The 25,638-nt window shown below is 36.4% G+C and overlaps 1 protein-coding gene across 1 annotated transcript in view; it reads left to right on the plus strand.

The window, feature by feature from the left end:
* Positions 1-25,638, plus strand: part of LOC150076379 (ubiquitin carboxyl-terminal hydrolase 36-like) — a 334,558-nt gene that overhangs the window by 13,060 nt on the left and 295,860 nt on the right. The window contains exon 3 of the mRNA XM_090387341.1: positions 12,786-12,978. Within this exon, the coding sequence (XP_090243467.1) occupies positions 12,786-12,978 (193 nt within the window). The remainder of the gene's footprint in view (positions 1-12,785; positions 12,979-25,638) is intronic.

Genomic DNA, 25,638 nt, shown 5'->3' on the forward strand with positions numbered 1-25,638 from the left:
GGGACCTGGGGGTGGTGGTGCAGGCAGATATGAAGTTCTCTGAGCAGTGGAGACGAGCTGCAAGAGTAGCTCATGGTGTATTGTCAATGATATATAGGAATTTTTCTAGCAGGGATAAGGAGGTGATTATTCCCTTGTATAAGGCAATGGTCAGGCCACACCTAGAGTACTGTATACAGGCCTGGAGGCCTCATTTCAGGAAGGATGTAGAGCTGCTGGAACGAGTACAGAGAAGGGCAACTAGATTGGTGAATGGGACAAAGGGGTTCTCTTACGAAGAAAGGCTTAAGTTTTGCAAATTACAGTGTCTGGAAACTAGGCACCAGCGGGGTGATCTGATAGAGGTGTACAAAGCCTTGAATGGTTTGAGCATGCTCAATGCTGATGGGATTCTTCCTCTAGCTCAGAAAAATCACCTGAGAGGGCATAAATTCAAATTGAGGAAAGACAGATGTAGGATAGATGTGCGGAAATTTGCCTTTAGCCAGCGGGTGGTTGGTGGGTGGAACAGACTTCCATCCCTTGTCGTGGAAGTTGATAGCCTAAATAAATTTAAGGCTCAGCTGGACAGGTATTTCGAACGAACAGAGGGGTGAAGTGGAAGTGGTTATTTTTATTTATTTATGTTACTTTTTTTTTTTTTTTTTTTTTTCTGGCTGATGCTGCATAAGCTTGCTTTCTTGCATCAAATGCCTCTACTAATGCTAATGCTAATGCTAATTTCCTGAATTTGATTATAAAAATAAAAGTAATTATTAAAACAATAATGGAAATAGGTAATTATTATTAATTTTTAATTAATAATAACACTGAAGTTTTGTATAACCTAAAAAAAAAATAATATGGTTGAGATTAATATGTACATTACTGTATTATTATTTGTCCAGTCCGTTAAATCCGAAATCCATTATATCAGGGTCTATTAAATCGAGGGTTTACTGTATATATATTTTGTATTTTATAATTTGTATTATGTAAATATGGAATTATTATGATTATTATTAACTTTTCTGTATATAGAAGCTAATAGGGTCCTTTGTAAGTTGCAGATATTCACTGCCAATTTTATTTTTGAATTTTAATTTGTCGTGATAGGTACCATTTTATGCAATATCTATTGAATTAAATAATGATTTATATAAATAGTAGGAGACCGGCAGAATTACTTAACAAGTAATTACTTAACTTTTGTTGAACAGGTCACTGTTGAACAAAAGCCGAGAATTAGGGTTGAATTTGAAAGTGTCTGCAATTCTGCCCAGACACGATAGGAGGGAGTATATGATGAGAGCCTTGTCGATCAATTCGGCCCTGGAGAGATTGTGCAAGGCTCAAGGGGTAGAATTTTTTTCAGCCTGGACTGTACTTGTTAACAGGAGAGATTGCTTCTACAGGGATGGCATACACTTAAATAGAAAGGGTGCAAGAATATTTGCTGATGCTATCGAGGCAGTGTTAGGTGGGTTGGAAAACTGCTAGCTTGGGGGGGAGACAAAGACCAATAGATTGACAGTAGCCACTGGTAGAGGTGAAAGAGATTCTTGCACTGCTTCTATTAGAATGAGCAGAAGCCTGAAAAACAAGATGCATGATATTTCAGAGACTGCTGGGAGCCATAGCGGTACAAGTAAACACATGGGTTGTGTTAGGGTAGCTAAGAATAGAAACAGGTGCAGGTATACTTGCGTGTACACCAATGCTAGGAGTTTAGTAAATAAATTTGATGAATTTGAGGTATTGCTCAAAACATCAAAGGCAGATATTGTTGGGATATCAGAGATGTGGTGTCACACAGATATAAGGGATGCAGAACTGGAATTTGGGGAGTACAACGTCTACAGAAAGGATAGACAGGATAGGAAGGGGGGAGGGGTTATGCTATTAGTTAGGAAACACATAAAACCCAAGGAAGTGAAGCCAGTCGACATCGCTGTACAGTGCAGTGTTGAGTCAGTTTGGTGTGACATAAGCATTAGCATTAGCATTAGTAGAGGCATTTGATGCAAGAAAGCAAGCTTATGCAGCATCAGCCAAAAAAAAAAAAAAAACCACTTCCACTTCACCCCTCTGTTCGTTCAAAATACCTGTCCAGCTGAGCCTTAAACTTATTTAGGCTATCAACCTCCACCACAAGGGATGGAAGTCTGTTCCACCAACCAACCACCCGCTGGCTAAAGGCAAATTTCCGCACGTCTATCCTACATCTGTCTTTCCTCAATTTGAATTTATGCCCTCTCAGGTGATTTTTCTGAGCTAGAGGAAGAATCCCATCAGCATTGAGCATGCTTAAACCATTCAAGGCTTTATACACCTCTATCAGATCACCTCGCTGGTGCCTAGTCTCCAGACACTGTAATTTGCAAAACTTAAGCCTTTCTTCGTAAGAGCACCCCTTTGTTCCATTCACTAATCTTGTTGCCCTTCTCTGTACTCGTTCCAGCAGCTCTACATCCTTCTTAAAATGAGGCCTCCAGACCTGTATACAGTACTCTAGGTGTGGCCTGACCATCGCCTTATACAATGGAATAATCACCTCCTTATCCCTGCTGGAAAAATTCCTGTATATCATTGACAATACTCCATGAGCTACTCTTGCAGCCCATCTGCACTGCTCAGAGAACTTCATATCTGCCTGCACAACCACCCCCAAGTCCCTTTCATTCTCTACCACTGTCAGTGTAGTACCACAGAGTTGATACGTTGCTCTGGGGTTGCTGTTTCCCATGTGTAGTACTTTACATTTGTCAATGTTAAACTTCATTTGCCACCTCTCAGCCCATCTGCTCAACCTTTTCAGATCCTGTTGCAGCAGCATAGTGTCAGTAGTGTCCTTGACAACCCTGCCAACCTTTGTATCGTCTGCAAACTTGGACATTAAGCCCGATATACCATCATCAATATCATTTATAAATACAGAAAACAATAATGGACCCAACACCGAGCCCTGAGGGACTCCACTAATAACATCAGTCCACGATGAGCAGTGTCCATTGATTACCACTCTCTGTCTTCTCCCCCTCAACCACCCCTTTATCCATAGCAGCAATTTGCCTCCAATGTCAGACTGCTCCAATTTGTGTAGCAGTCTTCCATGTGCAACAGTATCAAAAGCCTTTCTAAGATCCAAGTATATAATATCAAAGTTATTCCCTGCATCCAGTTCTTTTGTGACTGCATCATAGTATCCAATCAAGTTGGTTGGCGCCTCCGTAGCCAGGTGGGAAGGAGCAGCGGTGCGTAGCACACGCTTCTTGATTAGACCGGGGTTCGAGCCCGTCACCACCAAATACGGAAGATGCGGAAAGGTCAGGAAATGACCACCGCATCTCCCGGAGCAATATGGCCTTAGTTGCTAATGCTCCTAAAAACCAAATAACAAACAATAACAAACATCAAGTTGGTCAGGCAAGACTTCCCCTTAACAAAACCATGCTGTGTCTGAGCTATAACTGAAGTCTTGTCTAAATGATCCTGCAGTGCTTCTTTAACCAGTGCCTCCATTAATTTTCCTGGAACAGAAGTTAAGCTCACAGGTCTATAATTACTTGTGTCAGCCTTTGATCCTCCTTTGTGAATTGGGGTCACATTTGCACATTTCCAGTCTATGGGTACCTCCCCTGAGTCCAAGGAAGCTCTCATAATTATGGCTAAGGGTTTGCTTACTTCCTTTGCTGCCTCCTTTAATATAACTGGATAGATCCCATCCACCCCGGGTGCCTTTGTTGTGTTTATCTTCAACAGTTTCTCCTCCACTTTACTCCCAGTTATTTCAAGATTCTGTAGCTTACTGCTAGAGTTGAATACACCTCTGGCATTCCCCTCGCTGATTAACTCCTCATGTGTGAATGTCGATGCAAAATATTCATTTAGTTTGTTAGCTACCTGAGCAGGATCATCAACAGTTGACCCATCAATATCAAGTGGACCAATCTGATTCATCCCCTTCCTTCTAGAGTTTACATAAGTAAAGAACTCTTTGCTGTTTTTCTTTGCATCCCTTGCCAAGGATTTCTCGTAATCTGCCTTCGCCTGCCTAACCTCCTTTGTAACTTGGTTGCATATCAACTTGTATCTATCATAGGCTTCTGTGTCATGTGTTAATTTGTATGTATCCCATGCATTTTTCTTCTCTGCCATATGCCTCATTAGTTCATCTGACATCCATTTTGGCCTAAACCTTGAACAATATTTCTTAGTTGGTATGTAAAGCCTAGTAGCTTCCAAGATAAGTTCTTTGAATACTTCCTATTTTGAATTTGCTGTTGGTAACATCAACATTGGAAGATCAAAATTGAGAGTAGGAGTGTGCTATAGGCCTAATGACTCTGATGAGTATAATAAGAAACTGTACAGGGAAATAGAGTGGGCCAGTAAATCAGAGAGTCTTATAATGGGAGATTTTAATTTCCCAGATATTGACTGGAATTTGGGGGCTGGTCATTCACACACTAGCAGGGCTTTTGTGGATTTATTGGATGATTGTTTTCTACATCAGCATGTTCGGGAGGCAACTAGAGGGAGTAATACTCTTGATTTGATTATCAGCAGTGATTCTTCATGCATTAAGAATCTGCAGATAAATGAACCACTAGGTGGCAGTGATCTCAGTGTGCTGAAGTGGGATTTACTCAAAGAGGTAACTACCATTAGGGGTAAAGGGAAGGGTTATTGCTTCCGTAAAGGCGACTACGATGGACTGAGACAGTTTTTAAATTCTATACAGTGGGACCAACTGATGATGTTACCAACAGCAAATTCAAAATGGGAAGCATTCAAAGAATTAATCTTGGAAGCTACTAGGCTTTACATAAAAAAAAAAAAAGTAAAGTGCAGCCATTATCAACCCATTGCAGGATGGAAGCCTCCACAACAATTCATGCTGAGGGAAATGGACCATAATCTGCCACGCTGGTCCAGTGCGGGTTGGCAGATCGACCGTATTCAGCAGTCAGGGGCTTGAACCCCACTCTACTCAAAGAGCAGCAATATGAGCGTGTGCTACTGCATCTCGCTCCTGCCCACTCGGCTACGGAGGCCTTGGTGGCTTCGGAGGCTACGGAGGCTTTACATACCAACTAAGAAATATTGTTCAAGGTTTAGGCCAAAATGAATGTCAGATGAACTAATGAGGCATATGGCAGAGAAGAAAAATGCATGGGATACTTACAAATTAACACATGACACAGAAGCCTATGATAGATACAAGTTGATATGCAACCAAGTTACAAAGGAGGTTAGGCAGGCGAAGACAGATTACGAGAAATCCTTGGCAAGGGATGCAAAGAAAAACAGCAAAGAGTTCTTTACTTATGTAAACTCTAGAAGGAAGGGGATGAATCAGATTTGTCCACTTGATAATAATGGGTCAACTGTTGATGACCCTGCTCAGGTAGCTAACACACTAAATGAATATTTTGCATCGACATTCACACATGAGGAGTTATTCAGCGAGGGGAATGCCAGAGGTGTATTCAACTCTAGCAGTAAGCTACAGAATCTTGAAATAACTGGGAGTAAAGTGGAGGAGAAACTGTTGAAGATAAACACAACAAAGGCACCCGGGGTGGATGGGATCTATCCAGTTATATTAAAGGAGGCAGCAAAGGAAGTAAGCAAACCCTTAGCCATAATTATGAGAGCTTCCTTGGACTCAGGGGAGGTACCCATAGACTGGAAATGTGCAAATGTGACCCCAATTCACAAAGGAGGATCAAAGGCTGACACAAGTAATTATAGACCTGTGAGCTTAACTTCTGTTCCAGGAAAATTAATGGAGGCACTGGTTAAAGAAGCACTGCAGGATCATTTAGACAAGACTTCAGTTATAGCTCGGACACAGCATGGTTTTGTTAAGGGGAAGTCCTGCCTGACCAATTTGATTGGATATTATGATGCAATCACAAAAGAACTGGATGCAGGGAATAGCTTTGATATTATATACTTGTATCTTAGAAAGGCTTTTGATACTGTTGCACATGGAAGACTGCTACACATATTGGAGCAGTGTGACATTGGAGGCAAATTGCTGCTATGGATAAAGGGGTGGTTGAGGGGGAGAAGACAGAGAGTGGTAATCAGTGGACACTGCTCATCGTGGACTAATGTTATTAATGGAGTCCCTCAGGCCTCAGTGTTGGGTCCAATATTGTTTTCTGTATTTATAAATGATATTGATGATGGTATATCAAGCTTAATGTCCAAGTTTGCAGACGATACAAAGGTTGGCAGGGTTGTCAAGGACACTACTGATACTATGCTGCTGCAACAGGATTTGGAAAGGTTGAGCAGATGGGCTGAGAGGTGGCAAATGAAGTTTAACATTGACAAATGTAAAGTACTACACATGGGAAACAGCAACCCCAGAGCAACGTATCACCTCTGTGGTACTACACTGACAGTTGTAGAGAATGAAAGGGACTTGGGGGTGGTTGTGCAGGCAGATATGAAGTTCTCTGAGCAGTGCAGATGGGCTGCAAGAGTAGCTCATGGAATATTGTCAATGATATACAGGAATTTTTCCAGCAGGGATAAGGAGGTCATTATTCCCATGTATAAGGCAATGGTCAGGCCACACCTAGAGTACTGTATACAGGTCTGGAGGCCTCATTTCAAGAAGGATGTAGAGCTGCTGGAACGAGTACAGAGAAGGGCAACAAGATTAGTGAATGGAACAAAGGGGTGCTCTTACGAAGAAATTCTTAAGTTTTGCAGATTACAGTGTCTGGAGACTAGGCACTAGCGAGGTGATCTGATAGAGGTGTATAAAGCCTTGAATGGTTTGAGCATGCTCAATGCTGATGGGATTCTACCTCTAGCTCAGAATAATCACCTGAGAGGGCATAAATTCAAATTGAGGAAAGACAGATGTAGGATAGACGTGCGGAAATTTGCCTTTAGCCAGCGGATGGTTGGTTGGTGGAACAGCCTTCCATCCCTTGTAGTGGAGGTTGATAGCGTAAATAAGTTTAAGGCTCAGCTGGACAGGTATTTTGAACGAACAGAGGGGTGAAGTGGAAGTGGGGTTTTTTTTTTTTTTTGGCTGATGCTGCATAAGCTTGCTTTCTTGCATCAAATGCCTCTACTAATGCTAATGCTAATGCTAATATATATACATACATACACACTGAAAGGACAGAATTCATGGGATCCCTGGTTTCTGGGCAAGTGAATGCTGTTACCCCTCTCGGTAGTGGATAAACCCACTGCTTTGCTGGTATATAGGTACACTGCATTGCTTCATTCATGTAGACGGTAATTTGACGTCATGAGTTAACTGACTTTGAAAGAGGGTTGACAGTGGGTGCGTGATGTATATGTCACTCTATCACGGAGGTTGTACAGAAATTGCACTATCCCCATTCGACAGTATCAAGAATGTATCGGGAATATGCCATTTCTAGAATAACATCTCATCATGGACAGGCTGTGGGCGGAGAAAGGTGGTGGATGAACGTGGCCGTTGACGTCTGTCTTGCATTGTTTCAGCCAACCGGAGAGTGATAGTGGCACAAATCACCACTGACTTCAATGAAGGAGGTTCCAGATACGTCTCCACCAAGACCATCAGGCGACCATTAGCCTCAACAGGTTATGGGAGCTGCCAACCGACCAGAGTTCCATTGCTAACACCACGGTGTAGTGTCCTGTACCGTGGTGTTAGCAATGGGACTCTGGTCGGTTGGCAGCTCCCATTAGCCTCAACAGGTTATGGGAGCTGCCAACCGACCAGAGTCCCATTGCTAACACCACGGTACAGGACTCTACACCTCAACTGGGCAAAGGAACATCAGCACTGGACCTTGGATGATTGGAAACAGGTCTCTTGGTCTGATGAGCCCCGTTATTTCGAGTGGACGGGAAGGTGCATATCTCCCAGAAACCGCATGAAGCTATGCACCCATCAAGTCAACAAGGAGCTGTTCAGGTAGGTGGACGGTCGGTCATGGTCTGAGGCATGTTCAACTGACACATGCTGGGACCTCTAGTACATTTAGACGCATCTCTGAAAGGTTCAGGTTACTTTCTCATCCTTGCAGGCCATTGCATCCCTTCATGGTCATTGTGCACCCACAGGGCAATGGAGTCTTCCAGCAGAACAATGCACCTCTGCACAGAGCCACGGTGACTAGAACATGGTTTGACGAGCAATCCGCAGATTTTACCACTGTGGAATGGCTTCCTCGTTCACCAGACATGAACCCTGTGGAGCAGCTTTGGGATGCTGTGGAAAGGTCCGTTCGAGCTTTGGATCAATCACTCAGGAATGCAACAGAATTATGGACGGCGGTGCAGTAAGCATGGATGGAAATACCTGTGGAATGTTTTTGTGAGCTAGTGGACTCAATGCTTAGCCATGTGACTGCCCTTATCCAGGTGAAAGGTGGGCTTACCCGTTACTAGATAGGTATCCCATGATTTCTGTCCACTCAGTATATATATTAAAGGATAAGGTTATTATAAGGTAATATTATTAATCAGTAATGAAAAAAATATATTGGTACACATACAGTCATTTATCCATAATTGTAACATAATTACAAGATAATATTTAAGTATAAGATTATTTAATAAAAATAATAGCAATAAGAGCTTAATTGACGGTACTCACCTCAATTGATCTGCTTAGTTACATGGTATTGAAGTGGAAATGAATTAAATGAAGTTTAAAATAAATTAAAATAAATAAAGACGGAATTGTTAAAAACCTGTAATTAAAATTTTTGTGACGTTTTTGTAAAAAACATCTTTGGTTGGCAAATGTTAGGATAGGAGAAAAGGAATTATGTATTTAAAGAATACCTATGTTCCCATAATGTGTTTCGAGACATGTGGGAACTTTACGTGCGTAAGGTTCCAGACCAGGGAAAGGTTGGTTGGAAGTTTCATGTTTAAAACGTTAAATTTAGTGTTATGGCAACACCATTCTATGACAAGTGCCTCGTGTTGGAGGATTTTGTAAATAGATCCTAATTTAATAATTGCGATAGCTGAATCAATTAGGGGATTGTGGTTGTGAGAGTGCACGTGTTGTGTAAGTTCGGTGTGTATTCAATAAGCGACATCATCAACATTATGTATTTAATTAAATGTCAATCCAGTTGTAATGCATGCCACATCGGGAATACTACTGCAAAATATAGCACCACAAAAACTTCCAATACACGTTCTTATTACCACCAGAATAGCTTCAGAACTAATCAAGCTGGCACTGAACTTACACAACATGTGCACTCTCACAACCACAATCCCCTAATTGATTCAGCCATCACAATTATTAAATTAGGATCTATTTACAAAATCTTCCAACATGAGGCGCTTGTCATAGAATGGTGTTGCCATAAAACTAAATTTATTGTTCTAAACACGAAACTTCCAACTAACCTTTCACTGGTCCAACTAACCTTATGCACGTAAAGTTCCCACATGTCTCGAAACACATTATGGGAACATAGGAATTCTTTAAATACATAATTCCTTTTCTCCTATCATTGCGAACCAAAGATGTTTTTCACAAATGTCGCTCATTGTGACTATTGGCTTCATCTTGTTCTCATATTAATATTTTATAAATGACAACCAGGAACGAGGTAGTGCATTTCTTCTTCCTTGAGCAAATTTTAATTACAGGTTTTTATCAATTCTGTCTTTGTTTATTTTAATTTATTTTAAACTTCATTTAATTCATTTCCACTTCAATACCATGTAACTAAGCAGATCAATCAAGGTGAGTACCGTCAATTAAGCTCTTATTGCTATTATTTTTATTAAGTCGATTACAAAATGGTAAATTAAGAAGCTCTATAAATCAGGTAAGTATGAGATTATTATAAGATTCTAAGGTTTATTAATCCAGCAACAAAAATATATTTATATACACGCAACCATTTACCGATCCACATATCTACAATGTCTGGGGCCATTACTAGTAAGGATGGGAAACTGTGCTCCTAGATAACCCAAGCACTAACTTTATATTCTTTATTCATATACTTTTCACTTTCATCTAACCCCAGGGGAATGAGAAAAATTATTCTTATGTTGGAAGGACCTTATATCAATTGTCATAAAATTAGCAACAAAACAAGTAAAAGCTTGAACATGTAATGTAATTCTATGTAGTACAGTGGATTCCGGCTAATTGGGGCACTGGTTAATCGGGGCAGTTTCTGTTCTTCAAATTTTGTCCCATTTATTTGGGACAAAATTTGAAGAACAGAAACAAAACAAGTATTTAGCCTGAATGGGGGCAGTGAAAACAAACTGTATATAGATGGCACGCACGCTTGTAACACAGAGATCTTGTGGGCAGCTGCCAAGTCAGTTATTGCGAAGTCATGCTGTAGGGTGGTGGTTGTGTTGTGTTTATTCTGTGCCGTTGTAATCAGATTCTGATAGAAATTTTGCTTGCTGTATACAGTTGTTTACGATCACACTAGGTACATATCTTGTGGGTTAACATAGATTAAAAACTGTACCAAACAGTGCACTGATTTTTTTTTTTTTTTCAGTACATTTAAGACCCCTGTCAAGATGCCATGTAAGGATTTGTCGCTTTCAGAAAAAAATCACTATTCTTGACAAGATAAAAAGCCAACCTCCTAACATCAGTCATCGTCAGCTAGCGGAGATAATTAAGGTGCCAAAGTCTACAATTTCACAATTGCTACAGCAACAAGAAAAGCTTGAAGAGCAGTGGACATTGAATCAATGGTTTTCCACTGTATCCAAATGAGGTGTGCGTGTAAGAGCGGCCCTATGCTAAAAACCAAGTCAGAAGAGTTGGTCAAGCATCTAGGTCACGTAAATTTCAAAGTGACAGATGGCTAGTTGTCTCAATGGAAATGTAGACATGACATTAGTTACAAAAAAGCACACGGCGAGAAGGACAGTGCTGATGTTACGAGCACTGAGCAATGGACATCTGAAAAACTGCCTGTTTCATCGGCATTGTAAATGCCGATGAAACAGGTCTATATTATCGTGCTATGCCAGATGGTTCCCTGAGCTATCTACAATAACACTGTCTGGTTCAAAGAAAGCAATGGATCGTGTAATAGTGTTGTGCCGTTCAAACATGTCAGGAAACAATCAACTCAAACTTTTGGTTATTGGTTAAGTGCTAAACCTCGTTGTTTCAAGGGGCTTACAATAGGCAGTTTGCCGGTTTCGTATTATGCAATAAGAAGGCATGGATTACCACATGTATTTTTATGCAGTGGCTAATGAACTGGCATATAGAGTTGCAATGGAATTCCAGAAAAATTCTGTTGATATTGGACAACTGCACAGCACACCTTAACATAGATGGTTTAAAAAATATTGAACTGGAATTTTTACCCACTAACACCACATCCCTGATACAGCCTATGGAAGCAGGAATTAAAAAAAAAATTGAAGACCTATTATCGCAGAAAGCTGGTTAATCATATCCTTGAAGCAATCAAGGAAAATCTGCTGACATCATCTTCAAAATCAATAGAAGTTAGTGCAAACATTTCAATGTTAAAAGCTGTACAATTTATAGCTGATAGTTGGTGAGGAACAAGCAGAATTGCTTGTTCCTTGTAAATGTGGTTCCACGACTAATTGTAATTCAGATGCGATAAGCTGTACAGAAAATGAAATGGCTTTAGAACTGCAACATGTCCAAAATTGTGAAGAATTTTTAAGGATTGACGATAACCTTCAATGCCACGATGAAAATGAAGATACGAGGAAATGATTATTGAACAAATTGTGGCAAAATACTCAGAGACACCAGAAGACCAAGAAAATGATGACGATGATATATCTAAGCAAGTGACTAACCAGGAAATATATCGCTGAACTGAGATGTTTATTTCGTGCAGGAAGGCAATGAAGGCAGTCCCTTTATCAGCATTAGATACCTGCACTGACTTTGTGCAGTTGCAGTCCCTAAAAGGAACACGTCAGGGTACCCTTGATAATTTTTTTCAAACTAAGAACCCTTAAGTAATGTGTAACCTTTGCTTGACACAGACATTATTATGTATCTTCATTTTACATATGTACATTATATGTACATACATACATTTTGTTTGCTTTTAGCTTTAGTTATTTTAATTTGTACCAATATAACTTAAATACAGTGTGCTTTTAAATGCCACATTTTTTTTATTTTATTCATACTTTTTGCTTCTGTTAGAAGGTGTTTTTCAGCTCATTGGTTAAAATTTCTCTTAATTGGGCCAAAATGATCTAGTCCCGATGTGTCCCAATTAACCCTATCCACTGTATAATCTTATTTATATGTACTATAGTATTAAACAAGAAAATTATGATTGTAAATTTTGCATGTACTGTAGAGCATAATAAAGTTACAATTAAATTGTAAATTTCACTACATAGGCTACATACCTATGAACACCTAACAAGAGAATTGTTTCAAACTTTAAAATAATCTGTCAAAAACATACTGTTTCAATAGTAGAGCGTGCACACGTATGTACTCTAGGAAAGATTAGCTTTAAACTGTTTACAGTTTTATTTTGTCACTTATAGATCAAAAGTTCTCAAGGCCATCATGGATAACTTATATTTGTATACAATGAAAATATCATCCTTTGGAGAACATTAACTGTGAATATGTAAAAATATATATATATATCTTTAAAGGTAAGCATGGTGTTCATATTATGAATACTAAGTGTTTCATTTTATCCATGTTATAATTAATTTCAGAAATGTAAGTTTACTGGGAACAGTCATAGTATAATTGAAGCACTATTTAATGTGCATTAAAGCTAAGTTAAACTTTCTTATAGGTAACTTACAGATACCATTCAAACATTTCTTCTGATGCCAAGTTTAGGCCCTATGAAAATAGTCAGTCCTTTGCTCCTCCGAGTTTTCTTAAGTATCAGCATTTGGAAGCACAGAAAAAAGCTAAATTATATAATGAGAAAGCTGCACGAAAAATTCAGAGGGGGCATAAATTTGGAGAAACTAATTACACAAGTAAGTTTACACAGTAAATGTTTTAAATTGGTGGTTTTCAAACTATAAGCTCTGACCTGGGTAGGAGTGTGTAATCATTTTCTTGCAGGGCTAATGCAAATTTTGTTGCAAGATTGTTGCAAATTAAAACTGTTACTATAAATTAATTTTTTTTTTTTGACCTTTGCACTTAAGGAATAAACATTTTTACAAGGAAAACATGTTTGCAAACTACTGTTTTAAAGAATCACGTTAATTTTTATGTCTGTATCTTTTTATCTGATTTGATATCCAGGGGTACCCGGTATCCGAGTATTCATTATCTGAGTACCCGCAGTTATGAGGTTGCAAATAATACATAAAAAATATAATAGTATCTTTGTACTTTGTTTCGACTTACGTTGAAGCATCCCATTACACACTTGATTTTCTGCCCCGTTCTTCCTGTGAGTTTCCCTTTGACTCGACTCCCTCTACCTGCAATCTGTTTCTCATTTATTGTTGTTTGTATTAGACGTGTTTGATATTTTTGATAATTTTTACTTTAAGTGAATTCTTAATTTTCTTATTTTTATTAACCATGCATTCAAAGTGAAGTGCTGATGATAAAATATCATGAAAAAAAAGACAATGCAAAAGTTATAGGCTACATACCTATGAACACCTAACAAGAGAATTGTTTCAAACTTTAAAATAATCTGTCAAAACACACTGTTTCAATGGTAGAGCATGCACACATATGTACTCTAGGAAAGATTAGCTTTAAAATACAGTTTAATTTTGTCACTTATAGATCAAAAGTTCTCAAGCACATCATGGATAACTTATATTTATATACAATGAAAAAATCATCCTTTGGAGAACATTAACTGTGAATATGTAAAATACATATATATCTTTAAAGGTAAGCATTAGATTAGGTAAGCTTTAAAGGTAAGGTTTTAGATGTTAAATTAGAAGTTATGTTCTTGTTTATACTCAGGCATGACCACCAGATCAGTGGAGTTTACAATAAATCAATCAATACAAATGTTAATCATATTTAGCAGTCATAGGCTTGAACCCCAGTCCCCTCAAAGAGCGTGTGCTACTGCACTCATGCTCCTGACTACTCGGCTACATCAGGCCTGTGGTATAAGAAGTGAGAATGAGTATCGATATCATGCGTGCCCTTGAGATCCCGGAAACTAAAATTCACACCATCCTAAATAGTGAAGGAGATATTGAAAGCAGAGCAAAGAATATGATTGGACATTTTAGGGTTAAATTGAGAGAAAATGGAGTGATGTACAGTTAGAGATTATGCAAAGAAGGGGCAAGACTGGATAGAAGACCTTTATCAACAACACACACCCCTGTAAAGCTTAGCACTCATAGAAGAAAAGGCTATACAAGGATATACAGAAAAAGAGTGGAGAGAATGCAGCTGAAAATCTCAAAAAATTTGTAGCATGAGGCTTTTAAATTCAAGGAGAAGCTACAGAATCTTATCCTTTAGAATTTAAAAGCCTCATTGAGGAGGGATGATATAGTCCTAAACAAATTTTTAACGTTGATGAAACCGGATTAAACTGGAAGCAAATGCCATCAAGGACGTACATATCAATCAAAGAAAAGCAGCACCTGGGTTCAAGGCTTCAAAAGATAGCATAACTTTAACTGTTGGCAGAAATGCAAATGGCGACAAAAAACTAAAGACTTTACTTGTCTACAGGAGTGAAAATCTGAGAGCTTTAAAAACCATCAAAAAGTTTGCTATCGGTGATATGGAAGTCCCAGCGAAAAGCATGGATTACAAAAGAAATATTTCATGACTGGTTTATTCATTTTGTTGTATCTGAAATGAAAAAATAATGTGAGCATTCAAATATAGAGTTCAAGCTTCTTCTTATTGTAGACAATTCCACAGCTCATAACATTGATGCTGACAATGACTTGTGCCCTAATGTTAAGATTATATTTTTACCACCATGAATGACATCAGTAATGCAACCCATGGACAAAGGAGTTATTGCTGTTTTGAAGGCTTATTTCCTTCAATTTACATTTATAAAATTAATTTCTGAAACCAATACCAGTGTTCATTGATTACCACTCTCTAACTTCTCCCATTCAACCATCCTTTTACTCATTGTAGCAACTTGCTCTTAATGCCATACTGCTCCAATTTGTACAGTTGCTGGAATGGAAGCTAAACTAACAGGTCTGTAATTACTCATGTCTCCCTTTGATCCCCCTTTATGAATTGGGGATACATTTGCACATCTCCAGTCAGTGGGGACCTTTGCTGACTCCAAGGATGCTCTCATTATTATGACTAAGGATTTGCTTACTTCCTTTGCCACCTTCATTTATATAACTGGATGGATCCCATCCACCTTTCTTATGTTTAACTTCAACAATTTCTCCTCCACTTTTCTCTCAGTTATTACAAAATCCTTTAGCTCCCTGTTAGAGTTTAATAAGTTTCTGTCCTCCACTTCCATACAGAATTCCTCATGTCTGAATGTTGATGCAAAATACTCATTCAGTTTGTCAGCTATCTGAGAACCATTGATATCAAGTGGGCCAATCTGGTTCATTGCCTTGCTTCTAGAGCAGGCCCGGGCAAACTATGGCCCACGGGCAGCATGCGGCCTGCTGCACGTTTTTGTGTGGCCCGCGAGCTTTAATTATATTTTCGAAAAAAGTTTACTTATTTTCTGCCTTTTGGTAACGCCTTTTTGAAAAATAAATGTGTATATGTAATACATTATAGAATTTGTCGATTTGTAAATTGTTTTATCATCTCTGTATTGTTCAAATTGAAATAGAATTTGAAATTGTGCGCGAACCAGAGTTAGCCAACGGAGGCTTTTATAACGGTATAATTTGTGATTATAAACTAACCACGCGATAGTCCTATCTAATAGGATAGGACTGCTGACCGGCCGCAGTTCCAATATGTTTTCTCTGACGGTCATCCCGCAGTTAGTTATCTTCGGTTATTATCTTGGTGCCAGTAGCGATAAAAATAATATTTACGCCCTTTTAAAAATGAATAAAAAAACAAAAAATTCAACAAGAGCATCGTGTCTTCAGTGAAGAGTGGAACACAAAATATTTTTTTGCTAACATAAATAACAAGACTATTTGTCTCATCTGCCGGGCGAGTGTCTCAGCGTTGAAAGAGTACAATATTAAAAGACATTTCATTACTAAACATTCCGAATATGGTGCCAATTTAATTCCGGAAGCGAGAAAGAAAACTGCTGATGGATTGATTCAAAATTTATCTAGGCAACAAAATGTGTTTACACGGCTAACTAAGGAACAAGAATCTACTGTAGAGGCAAGTTTTGTTATTTCTCATATAATTGCAAAAAGCAACAAGCCTTTTTCTGATGGAGATTATATTAAAGAATGTATGACTGAAGCTTGTGGAATTATATTTTCTGACATTAAACACAAATTTGAGAATATAAGTTTATCTCGGCGAACCGTAGTAAGAAGAATTGAATGTATCAATACAAATTTGAATGAGCAATTATTATCAGTATTAGAATCCATAACATGGTACTCGATAGCTCTTGACGAAAGTAACGACCAAAAGAATACTGCACAGTTATTAATTTTCATATGTGGATGTACCTCTAATTTTGAAATTATTGAAGAGCTTCTTTCAATGGAATCTCTTAAAGACCAAACAACGGGCTGATATATTTGAAAAAGTTGAAAAATGCTTAACAAGATATAATTTACAATGGAACAAAATGGTAAGCATAACAACTGACGGAGCACCAAGTTTGACAGGTAAAAATGTTGGAGCATTAAAGAAAATTCAGGATAAAATTTGTGAAAATTATCCTGATTATAATTTAATTACAATTCATTGTATTATACATCAACAAGTATTATGTAAAAATGTGTTACAAGTTGAACATGTCACATCTTGTATTATTAAACTAGTAAATTTAATACGATCAAGGGGCCTGAAACACAGACAATTCGTTAATTTTCTTCAAGATATTGAATCCGAGTATACAGATATTCCTTATCATAGCCAAATTCGATGGCTTAGCTTAGGAAAAGTTCTTCGACAAGTATGGGATCTTAAAGATGACATCATTCTATTTTTAAAACTGAAAAATATTATGGACTTTCCCGAATTAACTGATAATAACTGGATTTGTGATTTTGCGTTTACCGTGGACATCGTGACACACTTAAATACTTTCAACACCGTGTTACAAGGGAAAAATTTATACGCCCATGATATGGGTAAAATGTTTGAATGGATTTCAATTAAAACTCCAGTTGTTCCTTCGACATTTATTGATTAACAAGGTAGACCACTTTCTAACCATGAAGTTGCTGAAGATTCCAGAAAATAAATTTGAAAAATATTGTGAAATTATCAACTCTCTGAATGACGACTTTTCACGAAGATTTGGCAACTTCCGAAAAATTGAGACAAGTTTGGCAATAGTGCGCGACCCATTTTCAATAGAAATTGATAGTGCACCGAGTGAACTACAACTTCAGATTATAAATCTGCAGTGTGATACCGATTTAAGGGAATTTCACCGTCGTGAGGAAATCTGTAAATTTTACAAGATTTTGCCCGAAAAATGTTGGTTATTTTTGGATTAATCTACATATGTGAACAAACATTTTCCATCATGAATCTAAATAAAAATTCTTTACGATCAAGCATCACCGATGAACATTTACAAGCAGTTTTAAGAATCTCAACTACAAAATTAACACCCAAAATTAAAAAAATGTTAAAAGATGTAAAACAGTTCCATTCATCTCATTAAATTCTTGGTTGTTAGGGAATAATTTTTTTTATGTTATATTTCTTCATGATAACAAATAATATATATCTAAAAATAGTATTTTATGTGCGGCCCGCCTTCTTTTTGAATTCCTAATGTGGCCCTTCAGCTTAGGGTTGTTAGGGAATAATTTTTTTTATGTTATATTTCTTCATGATAACAAATAATATATATCTAAAAATAGTATTTTATGTGCGGCCCGCCTTCTTTTTGAATTCCTAATGTGGCCCTTCAGTTTACATAAGTAAAGAAGTCTTTGCTGCTTTTCTTTACATCTGTCGCCAAAGATTTCTCGTAATCTGCCTTCGCTTGCCTAACTCCTTTGTGACTTGATTACAGACTAGCTTATATCTGCCTTAGGCTTCTGTGTCACCTGATAATTTATATGCATCCCACACATTTTTCTTCTCTGCCATGAGCCTCATTAGTTCATCTGCATCCATTTAGGTCTAAATCTTGAACAGTATTTTTTAGTCGGTATGAAAAGCCTAGTAGCTTCCAAGATTAATTCCTTGAAGGCTTCCTATTTAGAATTCACTGTTTTAAACATCATCAATTGATCCCCCTGTATGGAATTTTAAAAGTGTCTGAGACCACTGTAGTCACCTTTACGAAAACAAAAACCCTTCCCTTTACTCTTGATGGTAGTTACATCTTTAAGTAAATCCCACATCAGTGCACTGTGATCACTATCACCTAGTGGTTCCTTTATATGCAAATACTTAATGCATGAATAATCACTGCTGATAATCAGATCAAGAGTATTACTCCCTCTGGCTGCCTCTTGAACATGCTTCTGTAGAAAACAATCATTGGCACCTCCATAGCCAGGTGGGCAGGAGCAGCAGTGTGTAGCACACGCTTCTTGATTAGACCGGGGTTCGAGCCCGTGACCACCAAATACTGAGGATGCAGAAAGGTCAGAAAATGACCACCGCATATCCCCAGAGCAATATGGCCTTAGTTGTTAATTCTCCTAAAAACCAAATAACAAACAAACAAAACAATCATTCAATAAATCCACAAAAGTCTTGCTAGTGTGTGAGTGACCAACCGACAAGTTCCAGTAAATTTAACATTTACCAGATTTAACCTTTATCAATGTGAAATCTCATTTTCCACTTTTCAGCCCATTTGAGTCTTTCTAAAATAGCATATCTTGATTACTGTCATTAGTATGTATGCTTTCCTGAATATCATTAATAAATATTGAAAAGTGGTAAAGGGGCCAGCACCAAACACTGAGGGACTACACTAAAAACATTAGTCTATGAAAAACAGTTGCCATTAATAAGCACTCTTTTCTGCACTGATATCCCTGTAAAATAACAAGACTTCATCAGATCTTTTCTGCAGATGATCCTAAACAAGTGGCCTTGCTCAGTGACTAGTGAATAAAATGGAAACAGAGCCATCTTATTAGTTGGAAACATGATTTGGGCTGATGGACACTGTTTTTTGTTAATTGGTGTGTTAAATGCTCATAATTATCATATTTTGTTTTCAAATTGCCCACATCAACCAGTTTCAAGAAGCCCTCTCCATTCTCCAAATGTGATTGTATGGTGCAATCACATTTGGAGAATGTGATTGCACCATACAATCTGCTTCGTTCTTTTTACAGAAGGCCTGCTTCCAATAGAATGGAAACCACAACTATTGCAAGATAATGTTATAAATCCCTGTTAGAAATGGAAATTGTACCATGATTATGAGAGTACCAGTGCCTTCAGGTCATAATCTTAAGGCATGATCAATCAAACATGTTTTACTTTACTGCATGAAATTGTACCCTGTTAAAATAATCAATAAGAATTTTCCCAATCTGGCCTCTACATTTGCTGCAATTGACTCTGCAGATCAGGGCCGTACTTATAAATAGGCGCATGGGGTGCTAGTGTTGGGCCTCATGAAGCCTCTGTAATCTCAAATTTTTAAAAAAATTTCTTTTTTTAACGCCCTGATCTAAACTAGGGCCCACTTGTAAACAGACAGGTGAAATTTACTGAAAGTGTGGATGACTCATTTCTCCGAAAGAACAGATTAATTTCCAGAATAAAGGAAAATTACTATCTTCTAATTCTCTAATAGGGTGTAACAGTAGAACAGGTTGACCACAGCGTATTATCTGTATTGTGAATATGCCTTAATCTTTTCCACTGGCTACGAACACAAGAAAGCAATTGACCAGCATGACTTCTCGGTACAGTATGTGGGAGAGGTGGTTGTAAATGTGTTACAAACACCGCTAAATTCTGGAATGTTAATCCTTTTAGCTTTTAATTCGTGCTTTCTACAGCAGCAGCTCTATTGCCTAAAGGCCGGAGGTGTGAACAATGCATACCCAGATCTCTCAAAATCAGTTCGTTGTATGGAAATTTTATTCATTCTACAGAAACTATTTTAATTGGACCACCCATGGATTTGAGAATCTATATAAGCTGAGACCTGAAAATTGTAACATTTAGTTTAATTGTTGATGTGCCAAGTTAAAGTGTAATACGTAGTGTACACACTGAAGCAAGGCTGCATTAACGTTAAGGCCAAATGGGTCGTGGCCGGGTGCCTCATCCGAAGAGAGGTCTCATTTTTGGTGTAAATATTTTCTCAAGTAGTGCTAAAAATTTATAATAATAATAATAATATTTTTTATTATGTAATATAATATATTTTTTAATGTATATTAAAGGGGCCTCAAAGTTAAATATGACCGGGGGCCCTATTTCATCCTTAATCTGGCCCTGCACTAAAGTAAATATAGGTATGTATCTATCTCTCTGAAAGTAGTGTTGTAGTTTAATAAATTTTGATTCTGTTGTAACAGAAAAAATTTAAATATCATATCTATGTAATGTTTCGTTATTCATTGTGACTTTGACTTACGTTTCCCTTATAGAAAGTTTTTTTGTTTTCTTGCTCTTAAAATATGAATTTATTCAAGTGTTAATTTTTTATATTGAATCAATATCATTATCAATTATATTCCTCTTAAGCTATGTTACTATAATCTCATTTGAATTAAAAATCTGAAATTGTCAATAAATAACAAATTAAATGAAGCAGTAATTAAAACAGTGATATATTAATATTTAAAAAGGCATTAATCATAATAGCAGCAACTATACCAAAGAAGAAAATGTTTCAAATACAGTATTGAATATTTGAGTAATTGAGATCGACATTTCCGAACGTTGAAACAATTCTGAAAATATTTCTCACAATTGCCTGTGACAAATGCAAGTGGTGAATGGTGTTTTTAATCAGATCACATTAATCCCATGTGTGTTTAAGAGACGTTCAATTTTGGGTCGTGTTGACATGAAACTAATGAAACAAATTTAGTCTGATGAAAATTATTGGCCAGATATTTTTAAAAGAAGTATTGCTTCTGTTCAGCTTTTGAGTAAACTTGGTTTAGGATTTAGGGGTAGTAACGATAAAATTTATACGGAAGGTAGTGGTAATTACTTAAGTTGCCTAGAATATTTGAGTACATTTGATAATTTTTTAAGAAAATTATCAAATGTACTCATTAAAAAATGTATGCTAATTGCGAACCCGGCAAAACCAATTATCTTTCACATAAAGCCTGTGTTGAATTTATAGAATTGATGGCAGAAAAAGTTGAAAAGGTGATGGTTTCTGAAATTCAGGAAGCAAAATATTTTCTGATTCAACCCCTGACATTAGCCACGTTGATCAATTAGTGTTTATTATAGAATGTGTCACAAAATGGCATTATCAAAGAACGATTTTTAGGTTTCATTCCTATAGAACATCACAGTGCTGAATATATAGAAAACACTATTTTAAAAAGATTAGGAGATTTATCATTTGATACAGTATTACAAACTGCAGAGGATAAAGTTACAATATGGCAGGAAAGTATTCAGGAGTCCAAGCCAAATTGAAGCAACATAGTTTTATTGCATTTTATGTACTGTGTACTAGTCACTCTAAATTTAATTGGAACTAATGCAGCTGAATCTTGTTCTACCGCAGCACATTTTTTCCACTTTATACAAAATTTATATAATTTTTTTTTTTTCTGCTGACCCAAGAAGATGGAATGTCTTAAATCAATATTTAGGAAGAAATTCACTAACACTGAAAAATTTAAGCGATACAAGATGGTCTACTATGGCTGATGCTGTCTCAGCTCCTTGAAATGGTTATAAATTAACAAAAGAAGCCTTAATTAATTTATCAACAAGTCAACATGAAAGATCAGTAGTGCACCTAGGATGTACTAAATTAATAAAAAAAAAATTGTTGAGTATGAAACTGCATTACTTACTGGCCTCTGGGATAAAATATTAAATAGCTTAAATAAAACAAGTAAATTGTTACACGATCCTTCAATAAATTTACTGCATAGTTCTGATCTTTTGAAATCATTACATGGATATATTTTGCATATTAGAAACAAATTTAATATTATTGAAAGAGAAGGGAAATTATTAACTGACAGTCAATAAAGATAAAAAAAAAGTCGAATTAAAAATAGAAAAACAATGTGCGACGAAATGAGAAATAATGAAGTCAATTTAGAAGGGAAAGAAATTTTTATTATCAATATATTCAATGTTGTTTGTGATAGATTAATTGCTGAAATAAATAGATGAACAGAAGTATATACCAATATTTTAGATACTTTTAAAATATTTATAAATCTTGATTTAGATGAAACTGAATTCAACACTAATATCGATAAATCAATAAGTATATATAAAAATGACATTGACTTGGAAAAGTTTAAAGATGAAGTTATCCAATTTTTACTGTTTATTAAAGGAGAAAATAATATGAAGGAAATGTATAATATCATTAATAATAGATTAAGATCTATATTTCCTGACATTGAAACAATATTAAAAAAAATTTTTAACAATGCCAGGCTGGTTAGTATGGCCAGAATGGTCATTTTCTGTTCTCAAGTGAGTAAAACACAATTTGAGGAATAGTTTAATTCAAGATAAAATGAGCAATTTGTCATTGTTATTTATTGAATCTGAACTAGTAAATAGCATTAATTACGATGATTTAATAGATATTTTTGCCAAGGTAAAGCCAAGGAAAAAAGATTTATGCAAATAAATTGTAGGAACCCATAATTTAGCTACTGCATTGCTATTTTATAATGTACTTGCTATTATTTACTGCTGACAAACAAGATATGAATGTTTTTATAATATTTTTGTAACATAATTTTTGATATTGTTTTTGTAATAAAATTAGTAATTACACTAATTTGTCGTACTTATTTGTGTTGTTGTTGTTGGGCTCCCCTGTAGTTCGGTTCTGACAGTGCAGGCAGCCCGGGTTCAATTCTGATGAGGACCCAAATTTATGAGTCAAATTAATCACAAAACCAGCATTGTGATTTTTTTTTATTATATTAGGGTCACCTGTAATTGATTACATATACCCATATATGTATTTTGTCTGTAAATTGTGTGTGTTCTCTGGTCGATTTGCTTGTTTTGCTGGACAAAAAAAACCCAGTTTTTGGGGGAAAAACCTTGCTATCTATGCCTGAGACTGACTAACTCAGCCACGGAGTGAAAAAAGCCCATTAAAGTTCCTCGTGCCATCAGTGGGATTCGAACCCATGATTTTCCACCTGGTGTGGGGAGGACAGTGACGATACAACTGTGCTACACATGCAGACACCCAGCATTGTGATGTGAAATGAGGAGCTACTTGTGAAAGGGCTATGAACGCTGGTCAAGCATTGAGCATCAACTTCCTGGTGATGGAAGTCAATTTGCTGACCACGTGATGACCCACCAAAGCCGTGTGGCCGGTCATCGTGACCTGGTTTTAGTTCAGTACTCTTCTTTATATTTTGCAGTATTACAATGTGTGTGTTTAAACAGATCTGTAAAAATAATTGGGTTTTTTTCTGATCATATTTATATGTGCAAGTTTTATTTTTTTTTGGCCTCTGGTATCTTTAAAGGTGGCCCCCGCAAGACCTTAACGCCTCGGGCCCTGAGAAGTGTAAGTACAGCCCTGCTGCAGATTATTGGCCATCTATGGGAGGTATTTGAAAGGTTGCATTTACAGATATGACCCTGTTTAGCTTTAAAAAATATATTTGGCATAAGGTTTCAGCCTTCTCTACAGACTTGCCACAGGTGAGTGTGAACAGTGAGTTGATGTTACCATGTACAGTAAAATCCCATTACAGTAAATGGCGTTTCAACAGAAATTTCACCATGATAAAATTATTTCTAGCTCTCACACAACTCCCATTATTATTGGTACTTTTCAAGACTCATTTGAATGAAAACAAAGAATGATATACCAGTACTTTTTCATAAAAGAAAAAGAAAAAAAGAGATCATGTGCGATGATGCAATTTATGAGATGAGAGATTTGCATACCAGTAGTTACCTACCTACTTTCTTTCTTTCTTCCCTCTTTCCCCTGAAGAAATAAAAAAAAAAAACCGAAACTGAAGAAATTATAAATGGATGCACACACACCACTGCATCTGGAATTAGAAGTTTATTAGGTTGTCTCTTTTCCACATAACTATAAGGTGTGTGTGTGTGTGTGTGTGTGTGTGTGTGTGTGTGTGTGTGTGTGTGTGTGTGTGTGTGTGTGTGTGTGTGTGTGTGTGTGTGTGTGTGTGTGTGTGTGACTAAGAGCTGACTATTAAAGAGGAGGGTTCCTGACATTTCAAATAATTCTCGAAATCGAAGAAAACATATGAAACAGATATTTGAATACAAAGAATGAAGCCTTATGTGTGTTTCATGATTTCAAGTCTTTTTTTCTACTAACATTTCTGCAAGCAATTCAAATTGTTCAACATCTGAATCTACATAGTTTTGATTGCACTGAAGTTGAATTTTTTAAAAAAGAAAGTTAAAAAAAAGATAAATGAAAAAAAAGGTTTCTTTTTTCATTTATGAATACAAAAATTGATTTGTTAATTATACGAAAAGCAACAATAAGTTATGACATATTTACTGTACAGTATTTTTTAAAATGTGGCTCATTAAAATTTTATATAGTACATTTCTTCTTTATAAAGAAAATATATAATAAAAGAGTTAAATTTTATTCCTGACTCTGTAAAAGTATTTTTTTTTTTTAACTATGAGGCTTCATTTTACATTTTATTATTATTTTTTTAAATAGCTAGGGAATTTATAATCACTCTATATTTAAAAATAAATATCTGAGAATAAGTGTATCCAAAATCGCAGACAATATTTTTGTTGACCCACAAATTACAAAGACAATTGAAAAAGTAGCAGGAAACTTTTGGAATAGTCAATGCCACTTTCCTATACAATGTTAGATAAGAAAATTAAGTTGATATTTTTAAAGAAATGCCAGATGCCATTTTAAAAATATGCTGCAGTATTTCCTATAAAAAAGTATATTTTCTGCATTTGCACTTAGATTTTTCCATCATATCTGACTGCTTGTCAGTGATGAAGACAAGTGCAAGGTTTGATCAAGAGATCTGATATGATAAAATGCTACCAGGAAAGATTGAATCCAAATATGCTGGCCAACTATTTTGGTGATATTGATCAGAGAAGCTCCAGATGTCAGTTATAAAAGGAAAAAACAAAAGTAATTGTATTTAATCTGTTACGTTATTAATTACAGTAAAATTTTATTCATATATAAATCTTTCATTTTCTTTCTCTTGAAAATTGTGGATAATACAAAAATTTCAAGCTCATCTTTAAATTCAGCACATTCAATTATACAGTACTACAATCAACAATTTTATTTTTAAAGGAAAGAAAAAAAAATTATTTTATTTTTGTTTATATTTTGTTCATTAATATACAAAGCTTAATCAAAAAAAATACTCGGACTGAACTAGTACTGG

The sequence above is a fragment of the Mastigoproctus giganteus genome, chromosome 13 (assembly GCF_048544385.1).
Source record: "Mastigoproctus giganteus isolate SK-2022 chromosome 13, ASM4854438v1, whole genome shotgun sequence".
NCBI lineage: Eukaryota > Metazoa > Arthropoda > Arachnida > Uropygi > Thelyphonidae > Mastigoproctus > Mastigoproctus giganteus.